Source organism: Sinohyriopsis cumingii, chromosome 15, assembly GCF_028554795.1.
Source record: "Sinohyriopsis cumingii isolate HCF-2022 chromosome 15, ASM2855479v2, whole genome shotgun sequence".
Taxonomy (NCBI): domain Eukaryota; kingdom Metazoa; phylum Mollusca; class Bivalvia; order Unionida; family Unionidae; genus Sinohyriopsis; species Sinohyriopsis cumingii.
In genome coordinates this window covers 15107644-15134995 of record NC_142975.1, presented here as the reverse complement: position 1 = coordinate 15134995, position 27352 = coordinate 15107644, and the positions used below count along the sequence as shown (strand labels likewise).

Sequence of the window (27352 nt, the reverse complement as noted above, 5' to 3'; positions counted from 1 at the left end):
TGATGATACATGCTGTAGACTCTATTATATCTCGACTTTGATCCTGTCCAAATTATTTTTGATGATGCATGCTATAAACTCTAGTCTGTCTTGACTTTGATCCTGTCCAAATTATTTATGATGATACATGCTATAGACTCTATTATATCTGGACTTTGATCCTGTCCAAATTATTTATGATGATACATGCTATAAACTCTAGTCTGTCTTGACTTTGATCCTGTCCAAATTATTTTTGATGATGCATGCTATAAACTCTAGTCTGTCTTGACTTTGATCCTGTCCAAATTATTTATGATGATACATGCTATAGACTCTATTATATCTGGACTTTGATCCTGTCCAAATTATTTATGATGATACATGCTGTAGACTCTATTATATCTCGACTTTGATCCTGTCCAAATTATTTTTGATGATGCATGCTATAAACTCTAGTCTGTCTTGACATTGATCCTGTCCAAATTATTTATGATGATACATGCTATAGACTCTATTATATCTCGACTTTGATCCTGTCCAAATTATTTTTGATGATACATGCTATAGACCCTAGTCTGTCTTGACTTTGATCCTGTCCAAATTATTTATGATGATAGAAGCTATAGACTCTAGTCTATCTCGACTTTGATCCTGTCCAAACTACTTTTCGTCATACATGCTTTAGACTCTTAACATGGAAGCAGAACATATCATGTCGATAGATTCAAAGTAATGTTGATCGTTTCATGCTGATTGGGCTCAGAGCCAACGGGGGGGCAAATGGGGATATATCCCTGGGGCGTGGGCCCATAAGGGGACCCAGGCCAAACAATAATTTTTAATTTTATTAAAGTAAAATTTTGTTGTAACAAGAACTAGGAGAGGCCAAGGTGTTTCTTACCAGGCCTATGATCGATCTCTACTGACCTGATTGGACGCTTTAATAACCCAACCATGATAAATTAATGCCTTAAATCCTTTCCATCACTATAAACTGCCACAATGCAGACATCATAGCGATATAAGTGGAAATTTTTTAAAGCTACATTAAAAATCCAAATCTCTCTCTCTCACACACACACACACACACACTCTTCTTGTATGAACCCTTAAAATTATGTGATTTGTTTTTTGTTTGTTTAAAAATGGAATTTCTTTTTCACCACAGTTATTAAAACTCCTGTACAGAAAAACTTAATGTGTTTTGTCAGGTACTAAATATTCTTATGGGATTCTTTGTTCTTATATCTGCTTTGTAGTGGATATATGTTTGAATACTGAAAGATACCATGTATAAATTAAGAAAAACATTCTGTACCGTCCACTAAGGCTCAGCCAATAGACAAGTTCCACTCAGTTCAGTGGATGTCCACCATTATATAACTATTGCTGCAACTGATGGGGAAGTTAAGCCTAATGTGTCCTCTATGTATACAAGCCATGAAATGGCAACATTGAAGACCACTATATCAAGTCCATCGATGAACAACGATTTGGAGGGATTCTTTTCCCAAAATATGGATTTTCCTTATGCATGTACTGTTGTCACCATTTTATTACATTTAGAAGTAAAATAAATTTATTTAGTCCTTAACTTCATGAACATCGTTTGTACTTGTTTCTGCTTTCAGGTCATTTCGTCACAGAAAAACTTTTGTCACGCTGGTCTGTGACAGAAATAGAACAAAAGATGAAGATGCCCTTTTTGTCATTAAAGAAGACAAAGGCAGAGGAAATATTGTAAGATGATATTTATAATATATATAATATAAAATAAAAGTCAACAGTTTTCATGTGCATAACACAGATTTTGAAAAACTAACATCTCATTTATTTCTCAGATTTTATGTGGCATCAATAATGCATAAAATCATAGAGATGAATTATAATAGTTTTCCAAATCTGTACTGTCATGTAAAATTTCAACCTGTAAAGACTATTGAAGATAAAAGTAAAGATTTAAAAGTTGTCACCTCCCTCACCCTCACTCCATCCCATCAAGGAAATACATCATCATGTAGTCGCATTACCTTTTTTATTTGTGGGAGGGAGATTAGGATTGGTGGTACATTTTGTAGAAGAGATTTTTTGGTATCCTTTCCAGATTTTTGTTTCTGAATACTCAATCATGAAGCTTTAGTGTCCCAGTTTCACAATATCATTCAGGGTAAATACCACACATTGTTGTTATTATTAAACTGCTGTGTCCCAGTTTGATAACATCATTACAAGACAAATATCATACAATATTGATATTAAACTGTAGTGTCCCAGTTTGATAATAATATAATATTACAAGATAAATATAGTGTTATTAAGCTGATGTGTCCCTGTTTGATAACAATATTACAGGATAAATACCAAACAATGCTGTTGTTATTAAACAGTAGTGTCCCAATTATATAATAGTTTTACAGGATAAATGCCATACAATTTTGTTATTAACTGTAGTGTCCCAGTTTTATAATAATGTTACAAGATAAATACCTTACAGTGTTGTTTTTATTAAACTGCAGTGCCAGTTTGATACCTAAGTGATAAATATCATAGTGTTATTAAACTGTTGTGTCCCAGTTTTATAACAATATTTCAGGAATATCAAAGTGTTATTAAACTGTTGTGTCCCTGTTTGATATCAGTATTACAAGATAAATATCATACAGTGATATTAAAATGTTGTGTCCCAGTTTGATAGTATTATTTCAAGATAAATATCATACAGTGTTATTAAACTGTTGTGTCCTAGTTTGATATCAATATTACAAGATAAATATTGTACAGTGTTATTAAACTGTTGTGTCCCAGTTTGATTGTAATATTTCAAGATAAATATCGTAGTGTTATTAAACTTGTGTCCCAGTTTGATATCAGTATTACAAGATAAATATCATACAGTGTTATTAGACTGTTGTGTCCCAGTTTGATATCAATATTACAAGATAAATATACAGTGTTATTAAACTGTTGTGTCCCAGTTTGATATCAATATTACAAGATAAATATCATACAGTGTTACTAAACTGTTGTGTCACAGTTGATTACAATATTGCAAGATAAATATTATACAATGTTGTTGTAATTAAACTTGCAGGAGGCAGAGTTGCATCATCTCTGCAGTTGCATCGATGGATGTCCTAATGTAACCTTGACCCATGTGACCTCTGTCACAAGACCTCAAGAGGATCTCTTAGATTTGGACTCTAAAAGGGACCCAGGAGTCAATGTGGGCAACAGCAGCTTAATTAGAAATGGTGAGACTTGTAGCAATAGTAGTAGTAGAGACTTCCATAGAGAAATTATGCTTTGTTCAGACATGGTGTTACTGTTTAGCTTTTTATCCTAGTAAATTGTGTTATTGCTTATGGATGCCTCTACCACATTTTAGTGGAAGCACCTTTTGACACCTTGGTTCAATTCTCATTCCTGTGCACTGTATGTTCTGGGACACATTTTTTTTTTTGGAGTCATAAGTTGTGCGACACCTTTTAAATCATTTGAAAATTACATGTAAAAAAATGCACTCAAATGAAATTCTATTAAAAAAAATATAAAACTGTATTTGACATAAAACTTTAATCCAAAGTAGAAGTATCTCATCAACACACCCCTTTTCCTGCACATGTACGATCCATTCTTTTGGTGCATGAATATTTTTTTAGCTTTTTCATACCATGAGAAATTGTTAGAGGCAACACATCACCTGAAGCGGAAACTGCAAGGACTAAAGTCCTTTCAAATCTGCACCAGTCTAATCCTCACACTTTTGACCCCCATCTTATCATCAGTCCATCCAGGAATGAGATCAAAGTACACTAGAATTTCATCCATGTTAATGATCATATTGTCAGCAAAATCATCTTCTCTTCTGACTTTCACAAATTCATCACATGATTTGATTTTGCTCTCCAATTCTCTTTCCTGTTCATCTGGACATTATGCACCATTGGAATGAAAACATTTTTTATTGTTGGCAGTAAACATTGGCCATTTAGAGCCACCTTTTGGGAAAACCACTTACTAGAAACTGGAAGAATTGAAGAAATGACCATAATGTTACACCATGTTTTTTGCTAAGGAAAATGTAGTCATAATATGTAATTTAAAGTGGGTTGGATTTATCTTTGTACAAGATGGAGGCAGTATGCTTCATTCAGCATTTTCCCAGAGATGCTGCCAGTCACGGGAATTGCGGGTTTCTCTGAACAGCAATTACTAGTCATACAGCTTCTCAAAACCAATGGGGGAAAGGTCACACAGATTATTTGTGGTTCCTGCAATTTGTTGTACCCCAGGTGTACTGACTTTTTTATAATACAAAAACCCAAAAATTTCAAATGGAGGTTTTTCAGATTAAGTCTTGGTCATCAATTTTTGCCATTGATCTCAATCAAGTTATTCTAAGACAGACTGAGCATCTGTATGACTGAAATCTGCTGCAGGTTTTGCAGAAACTATCTAGGCTCCAACTGAATTGTCTCCTAGATGGGTATAACAATTGAATCAGCCATAAGTGAATTTAAAGAGCAAGAAGAGTCAGAATGGAAAATAACCAGTTTGTTTATGGTAAGATTGTTTGCTGTAGTTGAGACTACAGAGCATGAGGAAATCTCTCATGAACTGAAGATGCTGCACATACTAGTGATACAGAAAGTGTTGGCACCTCATTCAGAGGGCATGTGGAAGGTAAATCAGATGCTGAGAAAAATAGAAAGGAACTGAAATTCCAAGACATTTGGCTGAGTACCTACATCTGGTTAAGAAAAAAGCAAAAGGAGGGTTATTATTGTTTTTTTGTTGGGAACATAAGAAAGATAATCCATTTCCTGACAAAAATTGTGTCACAAAGTTTTGAACATCAACTTTGACATGACATATGGAATCAGATTTTTTTTCCCTCAAACATCAGAGAAACAGTGAATAAACTGATGACTATTCATATACGTACAATTTCCTGTTTTCAGAAGAAGTAGAGAAAATAGCTTGTTTTAAATTATACCGTATATTAATATTGTCACTCATTTTCTATCCTATGGAATTGTTCCCTTCCCCCCATTTCCCCACTTTGTTAGGTGGGTGTGTGAGACCAACCCCTCTTAAGAAAATTCCTGGCAGCATCTCTGCTTTCTTGAGTTTGGATGATTAGAAGTACAGTGTAACCCCACTATAACGCGATAACTGGGGTCCAAAAAATTGGATTGTGTTGATATCGGGGTCGCGTTAATGCGGGGTTTTACAGTATTTTACTTTTTTGAGAGAACAACTTGTTGGCACATATACGTGTATTCATGTCTAATGTATATGATGAATAGGGTATCAACACCATTTACTATCATGGCATTCAGTTCATTTATAATGCATGTAATTCCATTGATTTACAATATTCAGTATTTTTTCCCCAGATCATTGTGTCTGAATTCAATGTCTGATATATAGCATGAACAAAGTATTGACACCATTTACTTGCCGTCTGATATTGTACCATTGGGGCTTGAAATTAATCCATAAAATATGTAATTCCTTTGCAAAAATTGCATACATATATAAACTATTCAATAATTTTGTTGAAAAATAAGTATACAGCGATAAAGATCAGATTTTGCTTTTTAAGCTTATCTTTAGATAATATGTACCAAAAAGGTAAAATTGTTACAATTTATATTGAATTTAACATATGCTCCATTGCTTTAAATTTTACACCCACACATATTGACATAGAATCAGTAATGTGTTATGTTTACAGTAAATTGCAGTCTGTTGTTTTCACCCATGTGTATCAACAGCATACACAGTTGCACTAATTTTGTCACGTGTATCGACAGCCTATACAGTGACACTGGCTTTGACATGTGTGCATTGACAGCCTACACAGTGCCACTGGCTTTGACACGTGTATTTTGACAGCCTACACAGTAACACTGGCTTTGACACGTGTATATTGACAGCCTACAAAGTAACACTGGCTTTGACACGTGTATATTGACAGCCTACACAGTAACACTGGTTTTGACGCATGTATACTGACAGCCGACACAGTAACACTGGTTTTGGTACATGAGTGTTCATTGTCAAACTTATACAATAAATCTGGTTTTGATGCATGTATATTGACAGCCTACACAGTAACACTGGCTTTGACACATGTATATTGACAGCCTACACAGTAACACTGGCTTTGACACATGTATATTGACAGCCTACAAAGTAACACTGGCTTTGACACGTGTATATTGACAGCCTACACAGTAACACTGGTTTTGACGCATGTATACTGACAGCCGACACAGTAACACTGGTTTTGGTACATGAGTGTTCATTGTCAAACTTATACAATAAATCTGGTTTTGATGCATGTATATTGACAGCCTACACAGTAACACTGGTTTTGGTACATGGGTTTTCATTGTCAAACTTGCACAGTAGAACTGGCTTTGACACATGTATATTGACAGCCTACACAGTAATCCTTGAATGACATCTGTTGGTGAATTTTCACCCTGTGAAACACAAGTATTTTGAGCAGTATAAAAAACTGTGATGAGATATTTAAATATATCAGTAGGAGTGAGATCACCACAATGGGATACTACTTTTATTGCCACAATGGGAAGATCACTTTTGGAATTATTGTCTTTCCCCATTTATCAACACAGCTGCCATTATGTATGTTATTCAAACCTGTATTTCCATATTTAGGCATATTTCATTTTTCTTTCTCTGTTCCATCTGTCCCTCCCTCCCTCCCACACTCTCTCCACCAGGATGAGTGATGTGATCTTAAACTGTGTCAGGACTGTAGACCAGCCATATAGTATATATTTTTGTAGTGAGAAGGTGCTGTCAAGAATGCTTCAAAATGAGTTCCAAAGAGCAAACAGCAGGCTTCAGATATATGTTTTAAGTTATTTTTAGTTTTTTTAAATGAATCATACAAATTTTTGGTTACTGACCTTACATGACCTTTTGCTATTCAGTGTTCTCTGTCACTCATTCAGTGTCTTCTATCCAGTGATGAGGAACACATTTTTAGGAAATATGAAAACTTTTTTTATCACCATTATCAAGTAATGTAATCAAAATTTATGAAAATAGGTGGGTTTGCCTCAAACAGTAGATAATACAATCTGTTCGTTTGGTAGGTATAAGAAAATATTTCAGTGGAAACATTTTGTTATCAGTTGTGATGTGGTCACTGAATTCAATAGCATTTTTCCTCCTGTGAAATACTGACCTAAAAGTCTACAGACAAAACCCATTCTTGTCTTCTATAATCTGCCTGAGAAAATCTTGAATTTTTGAGGGAGTTCCATTTATACACTCATTTTAATCATACATTTCAGAACTTGAAATCTGTTTCCTTTATTTGTTATTTTAGATACATTTGACAGAATTTTAAAATGTTTTATATTTTATTTTTTGATGTACCTGATATTTACATTTATATGGAAGGGTGTATCTTCTGAAATAGTTGTGCAAAATTCATTTTTGCATCTTCAGACTTTAACTTTTGTTGGCAAAATATAGCCACTATTGTATTGATGTGCCTTAAACACCCCCATACCCCCACATACACCCCCTATAGACACCCCCACTCCTATACCCCCCACACACAGACACCCCACACAAACCCCCACCTCCACACACATACCTCCCACACAAACCCCCACACACAGATACACAAACACCTGTCAACTCAAAAAAGCCATGGTTTTTGGAGTCATTTCACACCCACATCCTGATCCTCAATTTTTGCAGAGAACTCCTGATAGTTACATTATGTCTGTCAATTTTCATTTCTTCTACAAAAAATGCTACATAAATAGATGTATTGTATGCAGTCCACAGTAGTAATATTCTGTCTTGTTGCCTGGATATATTATAGTGATGCTATTATGTGCCAATACCAGAATTACATGTACATCATGTCTGGTAATTTTGTTGTTCTAAAGCTGTGTAAATTATCTCATTGCAGTGGAATAAATATGATGATTGCCATACATATATATACAGTAAATGTTGAGTATTCCATAACTGTGAATCAGATACATTTTTCTTCATTTGTTCTTGGTTAAATATAATATTTTGAAAATTTAGGCAGCGTTAATGTTCTCGTCAGAGACACATTTAGGGGAAGCATTCTTTGTAACTTCTGTTAATCTGTTATGGTAATACTAACACAGAGACTATGGCAGCTGCAAAAAATGGTATGGTATATGTTTCCTATAGGAACTTCGTACAATCCACATATGAGTTGATTTTGAAAGAAGATCATGGCCAATCTGATACAGAGGATGATTACCCAGTTTGAAGATTCTCAGGGTTGTAAGTTAAGATCATGTGCTGTCCATTTTGTCCATTATAGGTGTTATATTTTTATTGTAATTTATTTGTGCTTTAACTGTATTTATTCCTGTTTGATTATTAATATTGAATGTTTTTCGGAAAAGTGTTTTTATATCATAATAATAAAAAAAGCTTCAAAAATAAATGAGTCTTATGGTATTTTGTTGAAAATGGGAAATATTTAGTGAAAATGATGCTTAACAAATGCCATGAACAAACTACCTATTTGGGTCTCAATCCCCTTATTTATTTTTTATTCAATTTCCTACTTGGCTTTTGAAAAGTTTATGGTTATGACACACACGCACACATGCATGCATGTGCACACACACACACACACACACACTATAAGTTTCATCAAATATTTTAATAATTTGGTTTGTCTTTGATTTTTATACTACCATCAGTATAGCAAAAAAATTCCAAAATGCCATGTATGGACAATGTAAAATACTTCCCTTGAGAGCACTAACAGATACAAGATGGATAATTTTGTCATGAGTAAGCAGAATTTATTTCCATGGAAAATAGTATGGTTTCCACAAATTCATTTCAGTTTTATTGATACATTATATACTCCTATGTAAGTCTAGTCCAAATGTAAACTACACAGATCCAGATGTACTAGTGCAGAATACACCAGCAGATCTGCATTGTTCATTACAGGTAAATCATTATGCATTGGTAGATCAGGGTCTGTGTTGTTTGCAGTTTTACCTGACATATTCAAGTATATAATATGACATTTTATTAATAAGCAGTCATCAATAAAATCATAAGCTAAGGCAGCAAATGATTCCTCCAATCAAATTGATTGGATATTGATTTTATGGAGTTCATGCTAAAAGCTAATGAAGTATTTTTCCAGGAAAGTTAAGTTTTATCGGAACTGAAAGTTGTATATATTTTCTAAATTGCAAAGGAGAGACAACTCTGAAGGAGCAAAAGTTTGGTAATGACGATGTAGATAGTTGTCTACCTATGAAGCAGATATAAAAATTATCTTGAATATCTAATCTTTCCATAAATCAGCACCATTTTCCATTACACTGAATATTTTTAAATATGCCCATTTTTCAAGCAAATTTAAAAACTGCAAAAAGCATGTGTTCAGGATTATCATTTTTTGTGCATTTTCTAAAGTTACAATTAGCATGACTGTCCTTGTCTTTTTTATATCAGATATTACATAGGTATCATTTATGTACAATGAAATTGTCGGACATGATTTGTTATGTTCAGATGGTGCCAAAATTCTTGGAATAGAATATAAAACAGCAGAATATGCGGTTGAAAAAAATCATTTACCTCCCAGCTCTGTGCAAAACACTAATTCATTTTGATTCCAGAATTATGCTGTGAATGGGCATGCAAATTTTGATTGGTAAGCCGTTAGCAGAGCAGTAATTCAAGGACAGATTTTTGTGGAATTGGACAAAGATAATGTGTACATCTTTAAATAGCCTCTTTTAGGCAAGGACAATATCTGTATGAATTGTGTTTGCAAAAAAAACTTTATTTATTGTTGTTGGTATAAATTTAAATATTTAAGGTACATTGTTTTTTTAGAGTACAGTAGAATAATTGTCAGGTCACAAAAGAATAATGAATTGACAGTAATTGACACTTTAATATGTACAAGTTACAGAAATGTGGCACAGGGTTTCATGACACTAGACTGTGATGTACAGAAGTTACAGATGTATTGCATTGTGAATTGACAGTAACTGACACTTTACTATGATGTACAGAAGTTACAGATGTGTAGATTAATGAATAAACAGTAATTGACAATTTATTATGATATGCAAAAGTTACTGAAGTGTGGCTTAAGGCTTCACGACAACAGACTGATGTGCAGAAGTTACTGAAGTATAACATCAGGTCTCATGACACTTAATGTGATGTACAAAAGTTACAGAAGTATAACATGACACTAGACTGTGATGTGCAGAAGATACAGAAGTATAGTATAGGGTTTCATGACACTAGACTGTGATGTCCAGAAGTTACAAAAGTATAGCATAGGATTTCATGACACTAGACTGTGACATATAGAAGTCACAGAAGTATAGCATAGGGTCTCATGACACTAGACTGTGACATATAGAAGTTACAGAAGTATAGCATAGGATTTCATGACACTAGACTGTGACGTATAGAAGTTACAAAAGTATAGCATAGGGTCTCATGACACTAGACTGTGACATATAGAAGTATAGCAATGGGTTTCATGACACTAGACTTATGTACAGAAGTTATGAAAGTAAAACATAGGGTTTACTGTGCTGTAATTATAGGTTACTGCATTTGTATGGGAAAATACGAACAAGTTTTTTTTGGATGGAAAATTCTGCATGACCTTGAGAGTGCAGTATATCCTTCCGACAAAATGAGTTCATATTTTCCCATACAAATGCAGTAACTTTTTTATTATATGCTCATTTTTTTATTCTACCTAAGGCTTAATTATATAAACAAAATACACTACAAGAAACAACATAAATGAATGTATGCCACTATCCAAACTACACACAAAAGCGCATATTCATCATTACACAAATCAACATTGTTACTGCACACATAACTCGGCCCAGATAAATTTGAACTTAGTCGTGCGCTTGACATAACTTCCGAAAGAAAATGGCTTGTCTCGTTAAAATTGAAATTTGGAGTCATATTGTGAATGTATGTGCATTGCAACAATTTTTCCATTTGATCTAGAATGAATAGATTTTGGTATTTTTCTTGATTCTAGGAAATTTCATGATTATGGACTGGATTTGTATGTGACAATTCCACATGAAATACATGAGATTGAAGAAGCTAGGGATAAGCGTGTTTACATCTGCAGATGTGTTTCTGTTTCTGTCATTGAATGTTTGAAATCATAATGTTGGAAAAATATGAAGTTTTTCAATTGCAATTATTAAAAAGACGCTATGGAATTTAATGCTTATTTCATTTTGACTGCAGTAAGGAGGATGTAATTGCACTTATCAAAATTACAGCACAATTTTGAAATGTGTAATCCAGATTGAGAATCTATGATATGGCTCATGTAATTCAGATTTGCAGAACTAAGAATGTACATTTTGAGGAAATTCAGGATGTAAAACTGTAATTATATTTTATTTTGCCATTCTTATCACCAGCTAAAGAAGAGAGTATATGACTTGTCACTTGTATGTTATTTGTAAGGACCTTATCTTGCGTCTGTTATATACTGCAGCTAGCCTAAATCCGAAACAATGTATCAGTGTGGAATGTGTCAAAGCAGCTGGTATGTGGCAGTCCACGAAGCATGTTTTATTTCATTCAGAAACAAATTTAAACAACCACAACATAAAGAGCCTCTTGAGCGAGTGTATTGATTTGTGTACAAATCAAGAGTGCTGGCGTCTGCGTCCATTGTTTGTTTACAATAGAAAGTAGTTCCTATATGCACATGAATGCTATATGTGTGTATTGTCGTGCGGGTTCAACATTGGGTAATACTGAATGATTCTGTCAATGTAAAGTTAATGGGGAATAAAATGAGCATCTAATAATACTATTGTGTTAATTAATATCATAATGGCCATGATCATATTTTACCAAATTCAGTGCTACATTGGTAGACATTGATGTTTTTAGCCTTATTCCATCTCAAAAGCATATTGTATTTTATGTATACAATTTTTATATTGTTTCTATCACAAGTTTTTGTGATGGTAAGAAGTGGAGTACATGTACTATGCAATATGTTAAACTGATAATCTGTGATATTAAGTGTTTGGCAACTCATGCACTTGAGTTGAATATATGTCATTTATTGAAGCAATAAAACACTTCATGTACTAACGTTTCAAATGATTTAGGAAAGTTGATTTTAAAATACTTGTGTAGCATGACACATGGTTATAAATTTCAATTGTATGAAAGTAATTACATGTGAATCTATGTGTATGGTAAAGTTGCAACTTAAATCGTGAACTTTTGTTTGCCTGCTATTTATATTAAAACTGTTATCACCATACACATGCTAGCTTGGTCATAGTTGCTAGACTGTTACTATCAGGTATAATGACACTGTAAATGGTATAATAATCATTACAACCTCAATGTGATAGACATGTTTGACAGAACTGATCATTTGAACAGCTACAGAAGATCCAGTATGGACATTGGAAGTTTTGCCTAAGAAACTCGTATTCAGACTTTTTGAATAATTATTTTAAGTTGCAGTTGCATGTGGATATTGTCTTGAATGTAAGATGAGTATTGCAAAAAAAGTCCAGCCTGGTTTTGGAGTGGGTCATTTGATTGTATGAGTAAACTGGGATTTTGGAGTGGGTCATTTGATTGTATGAATAAACTGGGATTTTGGAGTGGGTCATTTGATTGCATGAGTAAAATGGGATTTTGGAGTGGGTCATTTGCTTGCATGAGTAAACTAAGATCTCCCAACAAACAGGTAATTTGGAGTGGGTCATTTGATTGCATGAGTAAATGGGGATTTTGGAGTGGATCATTTGATTGTATGAGTAAATTGGGATCTCCCAACAAACAGGTAATTTGGAGTGGGTCATTTGATTGCATGAGTAAACTGGGATTTTGGCGTGGATCATTTGATTGCATGAGTAAACTGTGATTTTGGTGTGGATCATTTGATTGTATGAGTAAACTGGGATTTTAGAGTGGGTCATTTGATTGCATGAGTAAGCTGGGATTTTGGAGTGGGTCATTTGATTGTACGAGTAAACTGGGATTTTGGCGTGGATCATTTGATTGCATGAGTAAACTGTGATTTTGGTGTGGATCATTTGATTGTATGAGTAAACTGGGATTTTAGAGTGGGTCATTTGATTGCATGAGTAAGCTGGGATTTTGGAGTGGGTCATTTGATTGTATGAGTAAACTGGGATTTTGGAGTGGGTCATTTGATTGCATGAGTAAACGGGGATTTTTGAGTGGGTCATTTGATTGTATGAGTAAACTGGGATTTTGGAGTGGGTCATTTGATTGTATGAGTAAACTGGGATTTTGGAGTGGGTCATTTCCTTGCATGAGTAAACTGGGATCTCCCAACAAACAGGTAATTTGGAGTGGGTCATTTGATTGCATGAGTAAACTGGGATTTTGGCGTGGATCATTTGATTGTATGAGTAAACTGGGATTTTAGATTGGGTCATTTGATTGCATGAGTAAACTGGGATTTTGGAGTGGGTAATTTGATTGTATGAGTAAACTGGGATTTTGGAGTGGGTCATTTGATTGCATGAGTAAACTGGGATCTCCCAACAAACAGGTAATTTTAAAAAGACAGCTGAAAGAAAAATGTTTTTATTAGTTGTCAAATATGACATTATACAAATGCACAGCCAGAACAGGGAGTAAAGAATGCGTATTTCATTGCAAATAATTTATCCCTACAACTTAAATGGTTCTGTTCCGAATTATTATTGTCCACCTAAACTACATGCATGCAATCACAGCTGTACAGTGTCATCATTATACATATGAGTGATACTCAGCTGACGTTTGCATTTCTAGACATATTTTAAAAAAAGGATTGTGTCACATTTTAAGCATATCAGTAATTCTATGAACCGATAACGAGTTCACAACTTTAATAAATTACTAAATATGGAGTTAATTTTTCAAGGCAAGATGAAGGAGGGTATATGGGATTTCTTACAACTGTCTCTAATGGAAATAATATATGACTACAGTCTGCACATTTTCCGAACCATAGGTACAGGTTATATACTCTGCAGAATGTGGCAAGCAGAAAGTTTCTTATAAATAAAATCTCTTTCATCTCTGGATATTTTTTATTTTAGACGCAGTATCAACATCTGAAATGGATGGGGAGATACGAGCCAAAGCCGACAAAACCAAAGTTCTGATAATTGTGGGTGTGAACATTGGGGTGATAATGTTAGGAGGAGTTGTTGGGATCATGTGCTATACGAAGAAAACACATCTTCAAATTTATCACAAGCTACCAGGTAAACAGAAGAATAAATAATGTAAAATGAAATAGACATTGATCGACAGACATACAGAACTTGTAAAAATCTACAACAAAAAGATAAATCTCGAGATCTTTCATAAATTCCCTGATAAGAAGTCAAGAAGAGAGACATGTAAGATCAAATATTATTTCTTGGTCTATTTATAGAGCTGAAACACGTGTATTGTTATCTAAACAATGAAAAATCTACTAGATAGAAAAGTTTACAGATCAGTTCAATGGTTTGATAAACATTCATGGAGGATATAACATATTTTTCCTTGGAGACTAAATTAAACAATTTATTTACTCAGGGTCACTTGATCTTAGTGTATGTCATGTGAAAAACAAACCTTATTTTCATTTTACCTTGTTGAGGGGAAAATGTATGACAGTGGTGGTGAAGGTAATGGCAGTAGCAGTATCATTGAAAAGTAACAAAAACCCATAACTGTTAAACTAAGTAATTGATGCAGATTACTATACTGTACATGACTATTAGGAATAGTGAATGGTTTTTTTATGTTCCACAATGGCATTTATAAGGAATATAGTGTTATCATGTCTGTATGTCCTTCACACATTGGTCAAATTTTGCATGCAGACAGCACTAGCTTCTGGATCACAGCCTACACTCTGTGGACTGGCTCTATAGCTTGAAAACTATTCAGAACCCTATCCTAAATGGACACTTTCTTGGCACAAAATGGAATCAACACCAAGTCTTTAAAAAAAGTGTGTGACATAGTGTCCAATTTAACCTTTTTGCGGACTTTTATGTGGTTTGTCAGCTACTATTACAACATCTCAAAAATTATTTCACCAGTTTTGATACCCATGGAATATATTATGTCCATACAGCTTTGTGTCTGTTCCCTATTTGTTTCTACACAATAGCTCGAGTTGTCTACCATATACCAATTACCATTCTTTTGTGGATGGCCTGCACTTGCAGTATGGAAGAAATATATCATTTTTGGGGTTGAAAGGTCAAAGTTCAAGGCCACTGACTGGAAGAAAATGGATGCACAATATCAACAGTTTGACATCACAGACCTGAAGCAAACTTTGTGAATGAATTACACTTGGGGTAATAAGGAAAAAGTTTATCAATTTTGGGATCAGAGGATAAAAGGTCAAGGTCATTGTAACTCGAAGAAAAATGAGTTTTGCAGACTAAATGTTGTTGTAGAGTAAGTTACTTGATCAGACTTTGTGGATGGCTTCTGCATAGGCTAATAACAAAATTATAAAATTGGGGTTCTAAAGGACAGAGGTTACAGACCTTGATCAAAGATTGTGAATGAATTACACTTGGGGTAAGGAAAAAGTTTATCAATTTTGGGATTAGAAGGTAAGGAGCCCCGAGTGGTCTAAAGCGCTCACCGTTACGGATCACTGCCATCTCACCTCTGTCTGCGCCGGTTTGAGTCTCGGATTCAGCCAATGTGGATATGTGAGAAAGCTTGCCAGTAGCTTCTCGTGGGTCGGTGGTTCTTTCCAGGGTTTTTCTGGGTTCTTCCTCCACCATTAATACTGGTTGCCATGTATAGCCTATCGTGTGCTGAAAAATGACGTTAAACCCCACAACAACAACAACAATTAGAAGGTAAAAGGTCGTGGTCATTATAACTTGAAGAAAAATGGGTTTTGCAGATTAAATGTTGTATAGTAAGTTACTTATCAGACTTTGTGGATGGCTTGCACATAGAGTAATAGCAAAATTATAGATTTGTGGTTCTAAAGGTCAAAGGTCACAGTGATTGTAAATCTATAAGAATTACGGTTTCTGCACAAGTTCTTTTATCAGATGTCCTAGTCATTGGGACTCATTGGTCAATACTCTCCAGAGCCAACATGTCTTACTAGTGTAAGACCTGGCATTAATTTACTGTGCTTGTTTTGTTTTAAATAAACTGGCCATATAAGATGCATCCTGTCAAAGTTTTATGTCTTTTTATTTTATATATTTTGCTCTTGTTGTTTATTTATCGACATTTTAGAGATTTGTAACAATTTTAAATTCATGTTTACATATTTTGGTAGGGTTTTCCTCCTAAAGTTGTGTGCAGTTCATTTTTGCATTGTTTTGAACTTTACTTTTAGTTGGCATCATGTAGCCAAAATGCTGTAAAATGATACTAGATTCATATCTGACCAAAAAGCTGACATTGTGAACACAAAAATAAAACTGAAAGATTTTGATTTTGAAATATCTCTTCAGGATTACGGACAGTACCTGAGGCTAGTATATGGCAGCTTGCCAGTTTGGGAGATCTTGCTGATCGAGGAGGGAAGATCACTAGCAGTGAAGGAAACTCTCAGTCTTGTGCATACAGAGATTACGAACCAGATCTCAACGAGAAAGCACGGAAAAGGAGCATTTTTGTACCTGTCCTAGAGGAATCAGTAATAGAAGAGAATTCCTTGCAACTTGGACAAAGGTCATTTACTCTAAAATAAAATTGGACTTAATTCAAAGAATATTGTTAAGTAAATGTGCAGAGTATTTGTCAGACATTTGATTCATATGTATACATTTCGGAAATTGAAAATTATAAATTAAGCTTTTACATTTCAAAGTGACCTGAATGAGAATGATAAGTTTTCACTCTGACGGGGCCCTAGATTGACCAAGTGGTCTAAGGCGCTCAGTTGTACAGATCATTCACATATGTCAGCTTGATCTCACCTTTAGAGATCATTTGTACATCTCACCTTTGTCTTCATGAGTTTAAGTCTCATCTCAACCATCATGTGTATGTGAGAAAGCTTGTCAGCCAGGTATGTCTTCCTGGAGTTGTCACAGGTTCTTGCTCCACTTCATTTATTGGCTGCCATGTATATCCTATCATGTGCTGGAAAATGGCATTAATTCCCACAAAACCAAACCAGCTATTGCTCTGAGAACACTACAGATCAAGTATATTATATTATATATATATATATATATATATATATATATATATATATATATATATATATATATATATATATATATGGAATAATTTTCAAAATTTTACCTTTAAAAGCAATTCTAGTTGTATATCTCAAACCACTAATAGGGTTAGTCATATGTGTATAGTGAGCACTCATCAATTGATGTGTGAACCTAGCCTTGAAATTGATGTACTCTTTTCCTCCAGGTTGGGTGGAGGTATATTTGGTGATACGTACATTGCCGAGTGGACAGAAATACAAGTTACAGTTAAAAGGATTACTCTAAGTGTGCATGAGAACCAACTTAGCACGGAATTCCTCAAGTGGATGAAGGATGAAGTCTGGCTCTTAAGGTAGTCTGCTTTTTTTAATCCATACATACTGCACTGCTCAAGATGTCAGGGTCATTACATGATGATGTCAGGGTCATTACATGATGATGTCATCAGTATGATGTCACTTTTTCCCTGGAGGATATCAGGTGTCTGTTCTTAAGTTCTTTTATAATTTTGAAAGCAACAGGAACAGTTTGTAAAAGACAATAATCTAGTCTCCAATAAGTGTGCAAGATTTTTGGATATTGTTTAGGCTTTCTATTGTGGAAAAATAAAGAGATCTTAAAAAATTAACTCACCAGTACACCCTTACGTGTGTGATTTTGGTAAGTGTGGTCTAGGAACTTCATTTGATTAATTTTTTAATAGAATTATCCCAGTTGAAAGGCACTTTATTATAATATGATGGTACCGCTATGGACCCATGACCAAAATCATTCCATTGTGTATCTGTGTGTGTTGAAAGAAAATGGTGAAGCTTGGTCTTGTATCTTCATTTCCTTTTCAAAGCGCCATTATTTAAAAAGTATTGATAGTGCCCAAAATACAGTGGAAAGGTATGTTATGCAGTACATTGCGATTCCCAACATATTATGGATCTCAGTGTAACGTTGTGTGGTACTTAACTCCATCAGCAGTAATGGATCCCAGTTACTACATTATAACAAGGGAGAACTGTACTCTTTCAAGTATTGCTTTTATGGGCAAATAGTGAGAGCCTTTTTCTTCATATACTTAATTGCGTAATTATGCAACTGTTAAAACCATAAGAGAATAATCATCACTTTCATATAAAAAATTATAGAGATCCTTAGTTTTCCTCTAATGTTTCAACACACTTTAACACCAATAATCACTCTCTGCTTGATTTTTCTTTCATGCCAGTAGATATTGTGCATGGTGACATGAATAGACTCATAAAAGAAACTTATTGGATTCATAAGTTAGATACTCTGTATCCTAATGGACTTAATGCTAATGCACTATATAAAATTGTATAATTTAAATTGATATATGGGAATATCTTTCATATTTGGAAATGCAGTATTTTGAATTTATATGTGGATTTGGTTACTCTGTGAAAGCAACATGAAAGGCCTTTTGCAGGGTTCATCAGTTGTTTTAAGGTTTGTGAATATTTAATTTTGTATCAGTAACTATTCTTGTCAGGAGATTTGTAATTTGATGAATAGACATTGTCCATATGGTCTTTCATCTAGTGACCACTTAAGTTTTGGCACAAACAACTTGGTTTTTTCACCATTAATAGTCACCAATATTGGAGTCAAAAGGTCAGTGGTCAGGGTTTCTGTGACTTTAAGAATTTTTCACAATAACATCATTTCAACATCATGTACCTGGACTGAACTTTGTGGATTGATTGCACTTGGAGGAAGGAAAAAGGCTGTTGATTTAGGGGGTCAAAAGGTCAAAGATCAGAGCCACTGTAACTGATAAATAAGACAATGGTTTCTGCACAGTAACATTAGTTCTACATTGCAGAGTTGGACCAAATGTAAAAATCATTGAGGCTGAAAGAAGAAAAATGGTTTTGTAACAAAATTTCAGTTCTTGACTATTTTCACTGGTGTTGGTAGTTAATTTAAATGTTATGTAAGAAAAATATTTATTGATTTTCAAGGCAAAAAGGCCAGAGGTCAAAGACATCCTGACCAAACTTTGTAAAGAGCATGTACTTAAAGTATGGAAAAACTAACTATTGTTTTCATGTGACATCACAAATGTGTTCACTTCCACATCTGCCATCTTGATTCCCTAGCCATGGAAACCGGCACCTAACATTGTTCTTCTCACATAATTATTAAGGCAGTTGGTTTGTACTTAAAAATATATCCTAATACATCATATTCTGTTTTGCATGTCAACAACAAAAGACCAAATTTGTGACTCCCCCGCACCATTTTTCAAATAAAACATTGAAATTTCAACCATCTTTGTTATTCTTTCATAAGCAAATAGATCCATCAATAAACAACACATAAACAAATTGTCAACTGTCTTTGGCACAAGTACTTGCTTCCTCAAAAAAGTAGTTGTGTGTAAAAGTTGTGGCATAATAAACATTGTTATGAAATTTTAATTCCACAACTGATATTGTATCCTGATCAAGATGACATTCTTGAGGACATCATGCAAATTAATTTTTGAAAACAAATCACAATGTTGTCTGCAAGAAATAACTGCATTTCTATTTGATGGCAATATGCATGATTATGGTTCAGCTTCAGTATTCAGTCTTTTGATACAAGCCAGGGAACATCCAGGTGTATTTTTGTATTTCATTCTCCAACTTCTATAATCGTTTTGATGAAGTAAAGATCCTTATTGACAATTTAATCTTGAATCTATGTGATGTTGACAAAGGTGTGTTATGGAAGCAAAATGGCAGCACAAGATGCATATGCATTGCACACATTTGTGACATCTGTAACAATCCATTGATTTTGGCATTAAAAGGTCTGGGTCACTGTATCACAAAGAAACCTGGTTTTCATTAAATAAATTTTGTTCTTGAATAAGTTATTATAGGTTATTTGACCAAACTCTGTGGATGGCTTGCACTTTTGGTTTTAAAGAAACCTGTAGATTCTGGAAGCTGTAGGACAGGTTTGTGCATAACAAATTATGTTTAAAACCACATGCCACAAGCAAAGGTCAAGGTCAGTGATGACCATTAAGCACAGAGTGGACATAATTTGTTATCGTATGCATGTTAAATAAATGCTTACAGCCTTTACTTTGCCATTACCTTAGTCATCAATCCTGAAAGCATGGTCTGAAAGAATATGTCCTCCATGGGACTTGATAATTCAGGTTTGGTCTTTATCTACCATGGATTTTACTGAATTACACCACAGACACTTTTTGTTATGAAAAGTAAAGGACATAATGGACCAATATCTAAGTAGAGAATGAAATTAGAGTATATTTCAATATAATGGACATTTGTTTCTAAAGTAACATATTTCATGAACCCTTTGTCTAATTTTGTAATTTACTGGAGGCTATAAATAGCACACTTCTGTAATCCCTTGAACAAGTATCCATTAAGGACTGGTTTCATTTTGGGAACATCACAAGGTAAAGGAGTTATTGTTTATATAAATGTTTTCATGATTAATCAGTTGTAATTGTTTTCATTTTACCATTTTTAAATTATATGTATAAATTTCCTAATTATTAATGGCGTAATTAATTGTTGGCAATCAACTGTTGTCTATTTCAAGTCGGCAGAGACATCGTAATATTGTGTCCATCCTTGGCCTCTGCCTTGAGTCTCGACACCCTTATGTCATCAGTGAATATGTAGATGGACAGTGTGTTAAGGACTTTATTAAGAGGGGAGGTGGACTCCTTAACTGGCCCTTAAGGGTCAAGCTGGTATGTTGTTTCACATTTACTTCATCTTTTAAAAGCTATTATTTTAAATGTACACATGTTTGTAAATGCATGGGCACTTATCTTTATGCTTATAGTTATTATCCTTGACTTTCTTGAAATATTTATTAAATAATTGTTTTTGTCTTCTGTGTTGTAAAAATATATAAAAAAAAATTGTATTAATAATTGAATTAATATTACTAATTAAAATTAGTATTCATAACTGAATTAGTGTTACTAATTAAAATTAATATTAATAACATCATCAGTCATCAGTTTTTCATTCAAGCAAATTGATGTTTAATACAGTAATCACAATGCCGATGTCTTCTAACACATGGAGGTATTGCCTATTCAAATTACATAGTTGAAACTATTAGGGTCACAAGGGAGATAATTAATAAGTGCATTTTTTTATGGTAGTGAAGCATTCATTTCCAATTAGGCAGGCCTTGAATTTTAATTAGCATATTTTTTATTTTGTTTTTGTGTAGTAACACTTACATCAATTAATTTCAGTTATCCCAAATAGCTGATGGCATGGCTTTTTTGCATTCTACAAAACCACCAATCCTGCACCGGGATCTCCGCTGTGCCAACTTGTTTATCACTGAGAGAGACATTGTTAAGGTTGGCGATTTTGGTCTTATTCACTTAACCCAGCCACTGAGATCTGCGTGTCAGGTGGAAGATTGCTGCTGTAGGTTTTCCTTTAAGCAGTTTATTAAATGGATCTCAGATCTCTTGTCCAAAAATACATTAATTGTCTTTGTGTATAAAGTCAATTCATGTTTCTATGGTGATTATTTTAATTTATATTTGCTCTAGTGCCATTCAGAATGAACATAATTAATTTGTATTTTACAATGTTGCTCCCAAAATTGAACATTTTGAGTAAAATTGAATAAAAATTTGTTAACATATAATTGTGTAAATTAAAATGTAGTATTGTATTCTTGAAGTCCTTACAATACAAAATTAGGTATTATTTAAAAGGTTGATAAGTCAGCTCCAAAACAACAATCATAGTGACTTTGCCTTTTATATGAACCCCTCTCTACTTCCTAGTTATGTTTGCTAGTAACTGTTGAGGCATCCTCACATTGAACCAAATTAAAAAAGGATTTTACATCCTAGTGTATCCCCCTAAGGTCTTTGGTGGATATTTTGTAAAAACTCAAGTAGAATTTAGGTACAGAAATTTATTTAAATAGATTCTTGAATTGGGTGTTTATTTCATTTTTCTTAAAATTGTGATGGGATCCTGATCTTAGGTTTGCCCTTGTTTCCTCCCCACTTCTAAAATAGTTGAGATAATGGAGTTTGTATTTCCTTCCATAGGCACATACCAATTAGGCAGGTTTCCTACCTCCTGTTTCTTGTTAGTGATCTTTGCCGAAAGATCTTCCTATAGTCCTGTGTTTGCTTGTGTGATGAATGTTATATTTTGTATATGTATTCCCCAGTGTTTTTGTTAGGACTGACATAATCAAATTCAGTCATAGTTGTCTAATTCATATTTGGTTTTTCTTACTACTCCAGTGGCCTAGTGGTTACAGCGTCTGCCTTGGATGCAGGAGATCATGGGTTCTAACCCTGACTGAGTCCTATCAAAGACTAGTATTAAAAAATGGTACTAACAGCTGCCTCGCTAGATGCTCAGCATTAAGAGGTTAATGTTAGGACTGGTCGCACTGATGTTAGGATAATGTGACTGGGTGGAATATCATGCTACACGTCTGTGGCATGATGTCTCAGTGCTTGACATCACTATAAACTGTCACACTGCAGACATCATATTGATATGACTGTAAAATTGTTAAGGCAATGTTAAAATTCCAAATCAAGAACACATATATCTGTTTACTATTTATATAAAGAAAAGAAGAAAATGGGAGGGATTCTTCTTTCATTTTTCTTCCTCTTCTCCAGGTCTGTTTCCTTTTTTGATTCTTTTTATGGGGTAAAATTTTGACTTTCTTTTGTCAAATGAGATACATAATGTATGGTCCATCTCTACAAAAATTGAAAAACTAAAATTAAAATGAATTCTTCTATTTGTTTCTTTGTAGCATTATCTTTATGCTCTGTGTCTATCCTGTGTCTCATTTTTGTTTCACAATGTCTATCCTGCGTCTCGGTTTTGTCTCACAGTTTTTATATTTTGTCTCATTTTTGTCTCACAGTTTCTATCCTGTGTCTCATTTTTTTCTCACAGGCTTTGTCTTGTAAGGGAATCCTTGTGTTCTTCAGTCTTTATTTCTTCATTTACTCCATATTTTGACTCAACTGATGTCATTTATACTAGTAGCTATAAACAAATACCGTTTTTCATGGGGTTTTTTCATACACATAAAAATAATTATTCATTTCAGTATACAAAAAATTATATGTAAAATAAATAATTATCATTTGTTGGTACTGACCATGTACAAAAAATAAAGGGATTGTACCTGAACAAGTTCTGTGGAACACAAGCTACTCAACAACCTAACGGTACAAATGTACAAAGTAAATATATATTTTCTATCTCATTCTGCTCTCAACTCAAGAACCTAATTACATTGAAAAAAAAAGTACTCAAAGATTTTTGTTGTTATTAGTGAGTGAGAGAGAGAGAGGATTATGTCTCAGTGTTCAAGCTCATCTGCATTTAGAGCATGTGTAGCTGTATTGTTGTGTAATGTTGGCAAAATGATTAAGATGGTTTGAACATGTATTAGTTATGGGTATTATTTATTGGTACATTGTATGCAACAATATGAGACCACATTGTCAAGAAATTAAGTGCAACTTCTACTTTTTCAGCAACAATAATCTCATTATCAAATTGCAGTTTTAAAAAAGACGCATGTGTGTGAGAGCGAGAAAGAGAGAAATGAAACAAAAATTTTGTCAGTGTACAAGACCATAATTTATTCAGGGTGGTTTTTGTTTGTAGCTTTTGCAAAGAGAAGAAAAGACTTACCTGACGATTGTGATAATCCTCATGTATTACGACCCTACTGTATTCCATTATCAATAAACACCGTTAAATCAACAATTCATTCTTGATTTAATTACAGTGTACATTGTCACAACAACCACACGGCTATGCAGTGTTATTTACACAGTAATTAAACATGGTTAGTGCTTTGGGTTATTCCATTTGAAACCAGACTGAGTGCAGGAATCGACAGAAGAGATCAAATCAGCAAGGCTGCCAGTAGGGAAATTAGGCTTTCTTTAGGGAAATGAAAATCTGTCAGTGTGCTGTTGAAGCCTTGTCCATACAGTAGATGTTATAAAGACAAGAGATCGTATGCAGGTTTTTATATTCATCTTGCCTCCGTTCCATGTGTTTATAATAGTTGTTAATCCCTCCCACTTTGAACAGGATATTTCCCATTGTAAATATATGTTGTTATATAAATACTCTAATGTCGGCTTGATCTCATTGCTAAAGTTTGATAAAACTCGGATGAGACCATCTGACCCTGGTGGTTTTCCTTTTGTCAAACACTACATCTGAATGATTTGAATGCAATATCATCAGATAGAGCAATATTATTACAGCCATAGTTTGGGTCTTCTCGTGACACAAAGGAGTAGTGTACCAATTTTCTGGTCTCTGTCTGCGTGGGTTTGAGTCTCGGATTTGGGCTGTTGTGGGTATATGAGAAAACTTGCCAGTAGATTCTCATGGGTCATTGGTTCTTTCCGGGGATTTCCCAGGTTCTTCCTCCACCATTAATACTTACCGCCATGTATAGCCTATCGTGTGCTGAAAAATGGCATTAAACCCTACAGCAACAACAACAACAACAACCAATTTTTGTTTTATATATGGTAATGAACATCCAAAAAATGCCAGTGTGCTGCTAAGTTAGCTCTTCGTAATGAACATCCAAAAAATGCCAGTGTGCTGCCAAGTTAGCTCTTCGATCTTTACCGCCAAGTGAGGCAGAAATAAACAACAGTATGAACACTGAGATGGAGTTTGAAACACTGGGGAGCTCGTGTATCCGGTACACATGTATGATGGGGATATTGGTTATCAGGTACTCTTTAGAGTGGAGCTGAAAGTCATTATTACCAAAAATTAACATAAATATTTCTCATTGATTATAAATTAAACAGCAAGAGTTGTGAAGTTTTCATTGATATTAATAATTGCAACTTGACAAAAATATTTGAAATAAATAAAATTTCTTGGCAACAATCTTAACAGATCATAACTTCTGCGTTGTCAAACATTTGAGGAAAAAAATATAAGAGATTCCAAGGTCACATACATTTCACATTGCTGTCATTAAATTAAGATGTGAATCTCTCTCTCTCTCTTTCTCTCTCTCTCTCTCTCTCTCTTTCTCTTGTCCATTTATTTTTCAAATGGATTGTTGAGAGAGATAGAGTAGCAGAGCAAAATGAACTTTATAATACGATAGAAATTTTTTATTTTTAATTTTTTTAAAATGATAGGCAAGGAAGGAATATGTAGGGAGTCAACACTCGACACACATACACCCCACCCACGTAAAATGAATGGTTGGTCCCTTTCAAGCTTGTACAGTTTTCACTCTTGATGATAAAATGTATCACCCAATATAAGAAAAGGCTCTGCACGTGACAGAATCATTGATAAACTTAGCTACTATATAGTTTAAGCTTGATTTAGTGTAACTTTAAAGTTGTTACTGAATGGGGGGCCATGCCGTAGCATTTATATATCAGTGTGCGATAGTGTCAGAGTATTTTCATATCAACAAGTGATATATTCCTGCAGAAAATTAATTTTCAAAATTTGTAAAAAAAAAAACTGCATATTGCTATTTATTCCTCCACAGAAAGCCCTAATAAACTTTATTCTAATTTGGACTATCCCATGTATATATACAGTAATCAGCACCAACTGGGTATGGGACAGCTGTGAGACTGCAACTACTTAACAGCCACCCTGTTGTTTACATCAACATCCACTATTGACAATAGACTTTCCTGGGCAAATAAGTTGGTTTAAATATTTGTTTCACTGATATTCTCTTACAGTGATGCAGACCCGTGATCTTCAAGACAATTACATATGCTATCTCCCTCTTATTATTAGCAAACGATTAATGATTGGCCTAGATTGGACATCCGTAGACGTCACGGTCCTGTGCCTTAAAACTATGGTATCCACACACAGAGCTAGGTGATGTTTGACCATAAATATATGGTTCCCGCATACACAGCCAGGTGACGTTATCCATTCATTTATCCTTTTTTTTCTTGTATAACTTTTCGTATCCAGCAGTACATTTTAGTTTTCCTTTTAATTTCTAATTTTAGATTTTCCTGTTCCTGTCTAATACTCTTCTGTTCTTTTTACGTATCTATATATTCCTTATCCTTTATTTCCTGGTACCTGGCCCCCACTTATCTCTCTTTGCCATTTTCATGTCAAATTCTACATTGTGGTGATGTCACTTACATTACATTCTTGAACATGTTGCATTCCCTCATTGTTTGGTTGATACCGTACTCATATGTATATTCTATCCTTAATAGGTGTAGTTTCCTATAGCCGTTTGTTAAATTATTTCTAAAGGTTTCTTTTAATAGGATATCTTTTTCTGTTAGTCTGGCTTTTCTGTTGATTTCTTCCACCACCCAATTAAAGTCACCTCCCAGTACGAATTTCTCCACAGAGAAAGTTTGGATATATTCAGTTAATTTTTCTATATAGTGTACATTTCTTGCATTATATTGTGGGAATATAAACATTTAAGATGTGCCATAACTAGATTTTTATATGCAGAAGTCAACCTTTGCAAAAGTCTCATATCTTTATTTCCTCCTATTGCATTTGTGTATTTTGTATATTTTATGATTGTTGCAACTTCTGCCTTCGCAACACTGATATTCTTACTGGTTATGACTATCACATAAAATTTATTTTATAGAAGATCTTTCCTTTCATTACTAGCATTGTGTGTTTCTTGAAGCAGAATTATGTTCTGCTTTTGTGTTTGTTGTTTTATTTACTCTATTTCCTTTTTATTTATTCCATTTACATTTATGCTAGCTATCCAAGTTTTAAGTTCATCCATTTTTCCGGTTGCAGGTATGTGGCTCTACATTTACATTTTTTAACTTTATTTCTTGTATGTTTTCAAAACATGTCTCAGCCATCTCTTGCCACGACAGCTTCTTCATTTAACTTCTCTTTCCCCTCATCATTGTCCTGTTTGTCTGAGCTGTCCTGTAATGTATAGAATTTGTTTTGTGGATGGAGTTCCTGTTTGTCTGAGCTGTCCTGTAATGTACAGAATTTGTTTTGTGGATGGAGTTTTGCTCTGCCTCTGCATGTTCTACTTGGTGGATTTTTACTGGG

General features: G+C 34.1%; 1 protein-coding gene across 1 annotated transcript in view; it reads left to right on the top strand.

Annotated features, from left to right (window-relative positions):
* Positions 1 to 27352, top strand: part of LOC149781299 (uncharacterized) — a 122632-nt gene that overhangs the window by 74838 nt on the left and 20442 nt on the right. The window contains exons 4-10 of the mRNA XM_089935386.1: positions 1614 to 1722; positions 3074 to 3233; positions 14148 to 14315; positions 16545 to 16764; positions 17467 to 17613; positions 20844 to 20997; positions 21517 to 21697. Of these exons, the coding sequence (XP_089791512.1) occupies positions 1614 to 1722; positions 3074 to 3233; positions 14148 to 14315; positions 16545 to 16764; positions 17467 to 17613; positions 20844 to 20997; positions 21517 to 21697 (1139 nt within the window). The remainder of the gene's footprint in view (positions 1 to 1613; positions 1723 to 3073; positions 3234 to 14147; positions 14316 to 16544; positions 16765 to 17466; positions 17614 to 20843; positions 20998 to 21516; positions 21698 to 27352) is intronic.